Source organism: Perca flavescens, chromosome 4 (assembly GCF_004354835.1).
Source record: "Perca flavescens isolate YP-PL-M2 chromosome 4, PFLA_1.0, whole genome shotgun sequence".
NCBI classification, from domain to species: Eukaryota; Metazoa; Chordata; class Actinopteri; order Perciformes; family Percidae; genus Perca; species Perca flavescens.
In genome coordinates this window covers 4,537,025-4,547,326 of record NC_041334.1, presented here as the reverse complement: position 1 = coordinate 4,547,326, position 10,302 = coordinate 4,537,025, and the positions used below count along the sequence as shown (strand labels likewise).

Here is a 10,302-nt window from a genome sequence, read left to right as displayed (position 1 = left end):
GTGGATTACAGCAGCAGGATGGTTTACTTGGAGCTGGTGTACTTGGTGACCGCCTTAGTGCCCTCAGACACGGCGTGCTTGGCCAGCTCCCCGGGAAGCAGCAGCCTCACGGCGGTCTGGATCTCCCTGGAAGTGATGGTGGAGCGCTTGTTGTAATGAGCCAGACGGGAGGCCTCACCGGCGATGCGCTCAAAGATGTCGCTCACAAACGAGTTCATGATGCCCATGGCCTTGGAGGAGATGCCGGTGTCGGGGTGGACTTGCTTCAGCACCTTGTACACGTAGATGGCGTAACTCTCCTTCCTGGTCTTTCTCTTCTTCTTGCCGGTCTTGCTGACGGCTTTAGAGACGGCTTTCTTGGAGCCCTTCTTGGGCGCTTTGACGTTGGGCTCAGGCATGATTAGTTCTGAGAATTTCAATAATTAAATATACCAACGCACCGCCGAACGTTCAATTTGTATCCACTCGATGCAAATATAACTGTGCTGTTGCTCGCACAGGATTGGTTCCCAGCAAACACATACCCTTTAGGGAACGTTCCCTAAAGGTTCTCTGAAGGTAATACCTTTAGGGAACGTTCTGGGAACGTTCCCTAAAGGTAAAATATTTTGCAACCTTCAGGGAACCTTTAGGGAACGTTCTCTTAAAGTTGTTTTTGTTGAACTTTTAAAGAACCTTTAGCGAACATTCCCTAAAGGTTCTATTAAGGTTATTTTTTTTTACCTTCAGCTAACCTTCTCTGAACGTTCCCTAAAGGTTCTGTAAAGGTTAGTTTTGTAGAACTTTTAAAGAACCTTTAGGGAACGTTCCCTAAAGGTTCTCTTAAGGTTATTTTTTTTACCTTCAGCTAACCTTCTCTGAACATTCCCTAAAGGTTCTCTTAAGGTTATAAAATAAAGGGTCCCTTATAGGGGTGGGATCGGGCCAAATTTTTCTGTCCGAGCCCGGCCCGCGTCCGACAGAACCGTGACCGAACCCGGCTCGAGCCTGACAGGCATCAAGACATTTATGTCCGAGCCCGACCCGGCCCGATACCGTTAAAATCTCATTTTTTTCTCATACTAATGACACATGTAGGCTACGTTTTTTTGTGTGGAAATAACTGTAAGGCACTCGGAAATGTCAACAGATGAGCGTATCAGCACAGTGAGCGCACACGGGGCAACAAGCGCACGTTAACACAGGCTCATACAAGAGGCCCAATCATATAATTGAAATAAAATTAACATATGCCTAGACAACTATGTGGAAATACTTCCACACAGTAGACTTTCCTTCATTTTCAGTGGTTTTAAAATCTCCTGAGGCCAACTTCTTTTTAACATCTTCCATCGTTGCGCTCTGAGCGCTCAATGCGCTGCGGCATGCAGTCTGCCTGATATGCACTTGTTTCGTTGTCAATTAAAGCTATAAACACATTTCCGCAATTCTGCACACAGGAAGACGGATATTGTTACTGCAATCGCACCTAACATGTGTTAGGTGCGATTTGCAGTAACAAGTATAATCTTTAAGAGTGTTTTCACTTCTTGATATCTGACCCAAAAGTACACAGATGTAAATGGTCATGTAACAAAAATAACATGTTTTAACCATCTAGGCATGGTGTATAGCTACATGGGATCAATTTATACTCTGAAGAAGCTAAATCAATTGTGGGGAGGAAAGAAAAAAGCTGTAATACAGACTAGCTGATGGTGACTGCTTCTCTGTGTGCTTCATTCTACTATGAAAACAAGAATAGAGACACTGACACTTAGGTTTACAAAAGGATTTTTTAAATGTATTAGTTTAATTTTATTTCTGTATCTCCGTCCGTGCTGTAAGGCTGTCTAATGGCTCCACCGGTAGCTTAGCCTAGCACAGAACATGCAGGTGAATGGTTCCAGTAATCCTACTGCTCCCAATTGTGACAAAATAACACCAACATGTTCCTATTTACATGTTGTGATTTGTAGAGTCACAGCGTGTACAAAAAACAACATGAGACACAGCCATCTTCTAACCTTATCAAACTGAGAACTATATTCTCAAACAGGCTTGCTGCAAAGCAAATCACTCCGCCCAAGTACTATATTCTTCCGCCTGAGAATATAGTTCCCGGTTTGTTTACGGTTAGAAGATGGCTGCGTGTCGTGACCTTGTTCTTTGTACACGCTGTGACTATACAAATCACAAAATGTAAATAGGAACATGTTGGTGTTATTTTGTCACTTATTGGGAGCAGTAGGATTACTGGAACCATTCACCTGCATGTTCTGTGCTGGCCTGATGCCACTGGAACCGTCTGACAGCCTTACAGCAATACATACATTTTGATTTCAAGGACACACTCACAAAACAGCTGCAGCTTTACCCCAGAGAAGTTATTGAAGTGCATCAAACAATACACAGGTTATCATGGCTGTGACAAGTGTGATCAGAGAAGTGTATGTATATAATGACCAGTCTGCTTATGAGTCATGAAGAAACTCCTACAAGTCTGGATAAAGGGACCGCAGAGGACACGCATGTCAGCTGGTCAAATAAATGAGGTAAGCGAGAGGTTGTTGTCATTGAGGAAATCAATGCCCGGTTGCTTTGCCAGAAAACCTCGAAAGCTGGAGGATATCGACAGATGGAAAACCACAGAGCTACGCCAATTTGCAGTGTACACAGGGAAAGTGGTGCTGAAGGGCATACTAAAGGATGAGCTGTATGATCACTTCATGCAGTTCAGCATAGCCCTGAGTCTCCTCCTTAGCTCACACCAACAGGAGCACAACAAGTATGCTGAGGAGCTGATGGCTTATTTTGTTGATCAAGTCAAGGACCTTTATGGGAAGCATTTCATGGTGTACAATGTACACTCTCTTGTGCATGTCGCTGCAGAAGCAAGAAGATTTGGATGTCTGGATGCTTGCAGTGCATTTGTGTTTGAGAATTACATGCAAAGAATAAAACGGCTTGTGAGATCGGGAAAACAGCCACTTGTACAGGTAGCAAAGAGGCTCAAAGAGATGAAGCAACACCAAAGAAACATCATACTGCCAGAGAAAAGTAAAGTGTCACGACCAAACAACAGCTTTGTTGTCAACGGCAAATGCTACGAGGTGATCGAAGAAACAGACAACAAAGATGATTCTGGAAGTCCATTGTTAATGTGTCGGGTATATGAATCACCTCTTCCCTTGTTTTTGAGTCCTTGTGACTCCCGCATTATTGGGTGTTTCAAGGTGCACTCAAAGCGCTATTCAATAATGATGGTTCCAGAAGCCAACTGCACCAAGAGAGCAATAATGGTGGAAAACAGAGACGAGATTGTCTTCATGGAAGTCCTCCATGCAACTTAACATAACAGCTGAAACTGTTGCTGAGTGGATCATAAACGGCCCCAGCAATGAAGAGGACTGTTCCAAGGAGTGTTTATGTTCTCACAGGACAGTGTATTGGAGTCACAGAGCAGTGTACAGGACAGTCATGGAGTCACAGGACAGTGTACAGGACAGTGTATTGGAGTCACAGAGCAGTGTACAGGACAGTCATGGAGTCACAGGACAGTGTACAGGACAGTGTATTGGAGTCACAGAGCAGTGTACAGGACAGTCATGGAGTCACAGGACAGTGTACAGGACAGTGTATTGGAGTCACAGAGCAGTGTACAGGACAGTCATGGAGTCAAACGACAGTGTACAGGACAGTCATGGAGTCACATGGCAGTATACAGGACAGTCATGGAGTCAAATGACAGTGTACAGGACAGTCATGGAGTCACATGGCAGTATACAGGACAGTCATGGAGTCACAGGACAGTATACAGGACAGTCATGGAGTCAAACGACAGTATACAGGACAGTCATGGAGTCACAGGACAGTATACAGGACAGTCATGGAGTCAAACGACAGTGTACAGGACAGTGTCATTGTCGGTAATGTTCTTTCACATCGTTTTGTTCAATCTAACCCAACCTAATGCTGAATTTAACCTGAAACAGTCAATAACCCTGACATTTCTATGTCCTTGTGTAATGTATAGTTTATGTCTGCCTGTACCTTGACATGGTGAGTGGGCTTTCAATTGAACGGGCCATCATGCTCAACAACGCAATATAACACTCTACTTTATCATGCTTACCTTTCCTTCCTTTCCTTTGTAGAAATGACTGATAAAAAATATACGGTTGTAGAATTCCTGGATGGTGCAATGGCTGCTGTTCCCAGCACCTGGGTTGAGAGGGAAAAAAAGGTACTTTTAATGTTAATGCCTGGATAAGAATTGTGTTTTCTGCAATACATGTTTACTTATGTTTTACTTTTCAGGGAATATTTTCGTACTGGACCCACAAGGAGGTCACAAAAAAGGTTATGAAGGCTGTCCTGCCGGACAAAGAGAGGTGGAGGAAATTCCCTCTTAAAAAAATATGGCTTAGGACAGGTAAAACAAATATATTAAAAAATACATAAAAACAACTAATGGCAGACATCAGTCATGTGTTAAGGCTGAAGAATTGCAAACCTGGTTATATGGAGGCAAAACATATTGTACTTAACATATTAGGCTACTAAACTGCATGAAAGATTTCCCACATTTTGTCCTTTAAGATTCATACAGCAGGGCGGCTGAGAAGACAAAAGAGGCCACTTCCACCTCAAACATAGAAAGTGAGGCAGAAATAAGCAAAAAAAAAAAAAAAAAAAACACCAAAAGGCCGATTCGCTACAATAGCGAGTCCTCCGACGGTAAGTATCCATTGCTGCCCCTTCCCTCTAGAACCGTGACCGCTCTGACCTAACCACCTCAAAATCACCCTTGAAGACCCACTTTATCAGATCTACTGTTCTTGATGGTAACAAGCTAATTTTTCTTAACTTTGCAGATGAAATTTCCCCCAAAAAAAAGAAAAAAGGAACAGAGCCAGCCCCAACCAAAACCCTCCCAATTCCTCCAGAATGTAAGTACAATTCTACGGGGGAAACTACCATTTATTTCTAAACAACTTCTATTAACTAAAAAAATTCTAAATGATAGACAACAACCGGAAGACAGTACAACAGTACAACACTAAAACAGTTGTGAACCATGAGAGTGATTCAGAGACTCCAGGTAAGGCATAAACGAAACCCTTAAATGTTCTGCTGTTTTTCTGTACTCATACCTTTGCTGATGGAGTCTCCCTTTTTTTGGATCACTAGATGAGCTCTACTCGCAAGACATGTTTTTAGGCCCAAAACAAAGTGGGCTGGGAAGCCCAGAGTCTCCAGGGTCTCTTGTGTCCTTCACAAACACCCTTGTGCAGAGTAAGTAAAATACACACATATTGAAATTACAAAAAAGAATATTAAGTGTTAAAACTGCATTTCACAAGCATGCATTTCTTGAAATTGCAGTGACTGGTCTATCTCCTTTGGCGGGTCCTTCAAATGGTAAGCAAAGTGTTGTGAAATAATCCTGTTAAAACAAACAAACAAACCAATATTCCAAAATTCAATAATATTGAAATCACTAATAGTTCTGTTTTACAACAGGCAATTCACATACTACGCCAGAGAGAATGGTGCTTAGTAAGTCCAATTTAAAAAAAAAATACATTACAGGCTATGAATATACAAAAATATTACACAAAAGTTGTTTTGTTGAGATTTTGATGATCATTCCCAGTTGTGGATGACTGTTATATAAACAGTATATTATTATTGTTGTTATTATTATTACTAATACATTTCCATATCATTTATTAATGTCTCAATATTTGTAACATCAATTACAAATATGTCTTCTTTTCTCATTTGAAGCTGAGCGCAATACAACACAGGTGGCAAATGACAGTAAGTCTTAATACTGTGGTATACTCAGTCAGTCAGTCAGCTGTCTTTAGGGAACATGCCACCTTTTTTGGGAAATTACCCTATTTGCAGTGTGCCCCAGTGTTATTTAAATTCATCTAGAAGACCTCCTAGCCAATTTCCCAAAAGGTGGAATGTTCCTTTAATTGCATATGCTTCATTAAGATAGTATTTACATAAACATGTACACAAGTTCTTTATTTCTTTATAAAATTGTGATACATTCCTTATTTGTTTAGACTTTCAGATGAAAGTATTAATGAAATTGGACCAAATTATTGAACAACAGCAACAAATTCTAAATTACCAAAAACAAAATATGCCACCTGTGAGTGAGTCAGAGGACATCATTGACCGTCCCTGCGAGACCCTGGAGGACCTGGAGACATTGGAGAAGGAGCTTGAGGACAAGTCAAAAAAACAAAAAATGGTGACCAATTCAATTTCATAAACACACACATATTGAACTATAGGGCTGGGAAATATAAAAGGTATATTGTATAAAAGGTATACTTTTCTCCAAAGGTATGCATTTTGACTATATACATATATAGTCATCTTCATCATTGTGCCCACAACTGGGCTGATGATGGCGTACAACAGGGCGGTGGCAGCTAACAATGATCTCTTCATATCTTTCAGACTATGTACCTGCGCTCACTCGGCGGAGCAAACCTGAATGCAGCCGTCAGAAGAATGCTCCGCCGTGTGGGCAAAAATGACCTCTGGTCAAATTTTAGTTTTAAAGGGAGGCAGAGCAAGCGCCCTTTTAGTAAGCTTCGACTGTGTGAAGCAATGATTGGTAAGCTGTTATTGCAATAAAAACTTTATTACTTATTACAATTAGGGTTGGGTATTGTTTGGGTTTCGGTGCCCAACCCTATGTACAATGTTAACACTTGGAGCTGTTTGACATCTCTAACCTCTATTATGTGTTTTAGGAGCATGCCAAAAATTGCATAAAGTGAAGGCAGATGAGGTGGAAGATGCCATTGGCCAGGCGCTGAAATTAGCACCACACAGACAATTAAAGTGGTATGAGTCATTAATGATTTCACCATAAGTGCTCTCTTAAAATTATTTTGATTAATCCCTAATAGCAATCTTGTATTTTTTTCTTTGTTTAAGATGGAAGAGGAAAGGAGGAGGAGAAGTACAAAACTGTAGTTTAAAATAAAATCTAATTTATGGATCGCAGGTCCTGTCATTTACTTGTTATAGTGGATAAGGTCTATGATAATTAGTACAAATTCCAGTGATATCTGTGTTCTACTAACAGTAGGCCTAGTACATATGTATATCTATATAACAATGACTGCAGAGATAGCTTTGATCAGTGGGACAGATAGGTGGACAGGTGGTAAAGTGATTTGGAGAAAATGAAGATCGATGAGGCTTCAGGGAAATGCTGATAAGTATTACCAACTCATGATGGACCAAATTCATTGAGAATGTATTTTTAAATATATCTGACATTTTCTGTGTGGAAAATTAATAATATAATGTATTCATTTCAGTGTTCTAACCCTTTTCATGGATCCCTGCGATGTGCACTTTCAGCCTCTAATGTAAGTTAAGTAAGCACTATATCTGCTTTTGAACAAATCTTGCAACGACAAAAGCAAAGGGAAACTTAATCAATATCAGTCTATAAAAATGGTGTCCTTTTATCCAATTACAAAAACTGTGTCTTTTCAGTGTGCACTTGTGATTCAATACTCACATTTGATTTTCGTTGTCCTCCCAAGGGTGCTTTTGGAAAGGACATGAAAATTAGCCACTTTGGTCAGCTGTTACCCATGGGCCATGTCTCATCCCACTTGTGACCACACAACAGAGGCCTCCTCTGGTAAAGAAAAGAAAAGGGTACAACTATGATCATGCAGGTTCTACAGGCTCAAAATGTGTGTATATATATATATATATATATATATATATATATATATATATATATATATATATATCCAGCAAAAGTTAGCTTAGCTGCTACATTTACATGGCTAACAACAAAAGTTACTTGTCACTTCAATATACACAGTCGGAATATACGGCCAACTTTCCCACTATCACTACAATCTCCTGACACCATGCTACACATCTGCTTATTACCCATTTTATGTTTTCTTACCTGCAAAATACACAGACATCGCGTACATTGTCAACACATTTCTGTCCATCGTTTGCTCTTGGCACTACCATTCAATGTACGTGCTGACTCTGTTTACTCCTGACAGAAGCGCTCATTTAAGGGTATACTCCCTCTTGTGGCTGAAGGGAGCAACAACATGTTTCTACTACAATGCCTGAGTGCAGGGAGCACAGTGACTCTTTTAACAACATAAAGCAATGCACATAATGAACATGAACTGTTATAATGCAATTAAATTAAATTAAGTAAATAATATTAAATAATATATATGGGTGGTGGCTTTACACATTTATTTATATATATATATATATATATATATATATATATATATATATATATATATATATATATATTTTTTTTAAACTCTGAAAAGCTATTCTGAGGGCTATATTTGCCATTCGCTTTTAAATTACATTTTCTAAAAAGGTACAATTATACCACCTGTGTCTAGCTATGCATATATCATCAACTGTTTGAAAACCGTATTTTTGTGTCTTTCACACCAACACATGGAGTGGAGGCCAGACGTGTCGCTGGATTCTAGAGACCGCGGTATGTCGGCTCAGGTCAGACTGCACATGTACATTGTAAACAATGAATCAAATATTGGGACAAAAACCCTGCTTTGGAAACGGCTTGTTTCACACATGTGGTTAAACAGCATGTCTGCATATATAACGATGTAGCCTTTTGGTGCGTGATCAATATAATACAAATACAATACAAAAAGCATTGGACAATTAACACACCTGCCAATCTCTCGTACAGTAATCCAGTGTGCTTTTGGTCCAGGGGAAACAGCAACCCAAAGATGTTCGATACATTTAAAAAAAACACGTAGATTTAGTGGCGTTCTTCTTTCGTTCGCAGGAGCTGCAGGACTCATCATCCAAAGGCAGGAGAAGGCATTCTCCCGGATTGAAACCAAGTGTCGCCTGAATAAATTGTGCATCATTCTCGTCTGCAATTCCAGCGAATACTTAATAAAACATTCAGTGTTTTACATGCCGTCTGTTCATTGACCATAATCAATCTAGTGTTGTGAACATATATATCTTACAAGGTGGCTTATAAATTGGCTAGAATAAGTCGCCAATATTACATCTGGATGATCAACTATTATTATTACTATCACTATCATTAAATATTATTATTATTATTATTATTATTAATAATAATAGTTAGTAGTTCGCAGAACGTTCTGCGAACCTACTGACAGTTCCCTGACGGTTCGCCGAACGTTCCCGGAACAAGTTATATTACTTTTAGGGAACGTTCCGCGAACGTTCAGAAAACTTTCCTGCGCTACCGTGAGCGAACCTTCGGAGAGAACCTTCCGCGAACCTGCAGCGAACGTTCCCGGAACCTTCAGCGAACCTTCCCGGAACCTTTAGAGAACCAAAAATTGCTTAAGCCTCACCGTTACAGGCCCGGTACCGTGGCTCTGCGAGAGATCCGTCGCTACCAGAAATCCACCGAGCTGCTTATCCGCAAGCTGCCAGCGCCTGGTCCGAGAAATCGCTCAGGACTTCAAGACCGACCTGCGCTTCCAGAGCTCCGCCGTCATGGCTCTGCAGGAGGCCAGCGAGGCCTACCTGGTCGGCCTGTTCGAGGACACCAATCTGTGCGCCATCCACGCCAAGAGGGTCACCATCATGCCCAAAGACATCCAGCTGGCCCGTCGCATCCGCGGAGAGAGGGCTTAAACTGTCTGCTGCTGCTCCACACACCACAAAGGCTCTTTTAAGAGCCATCAAATCATCCTCAAAGAGTATTTCCTTTTTATTATTCTGTCTTTTCCCCAAAGCGCACAATCCGTAGGCTACCTATTATGAAATATTGACACATGTGAGCTACTTTGAATTAAGGAAAGCAACACAAACTTGTACAAATGAGAACTTGTATGCTGTTAACATTTTCACTCTGATAATATTTACATACCGTGATCTGAACAGAATTCAAAACAAAGATTTGTAGAGTGATATACATAAATACAATGACCGTGTATTTAAATGGTCCTTCCTCACTCATTTAAATAATAGGCCTAATTTTAAACTGAATAATAACAGATCAATAGTATTTACAGTGAACTGCTCTTGTAAAGTTTAATCTCTACAATTAAAAACCTCTTTCATAGCTTATTTAAAACAATATTTGCTACCAAGCAAATGGGAACACTAAAGATGGGACTTTAAAAGTATCAAGGTAAATATAGTGCAAAGTGCTTGTAGACTTAATGTGATCCCTTGAACAAAAATCAGTACTTTATATAAAATATTCACACATGAGCTAGATTTGAAGCCAGAGAACATGTGTGCTTGTAGGAAAAC

At 40.3% G+C, this 10,302-nt stretch overlaps 1 protein-coding gene and 1 pseudogene across 1 annotated transcript; one reads left to right on the top strand and one right to left on the bottom strand.

Moving 5' to 3' along the window:
- On the bottom strand, positions 1 to 398 carry LOC114554162 (histone H2B 1/2). The gene has a single exon (XM_028575816.1). The coding sequence runs from the start codon at positions 396 to 398 to the stop codon at positions 24 to 26; it is 375 nt and encodes a 124-aa protein (XP_028431617.1). The 3' UTR covers positions 1 to 23.
- Positions 399 to 8,481: 8,083 nt separating this feature from the next.
- On the top strand, positions 8,482 to 9,698 carry LOC114553511 (histone H3.3-like; annotated as a pseudogene).
- Positions 9,699 to 10,302: the final 604 nt, after the last annotated feature.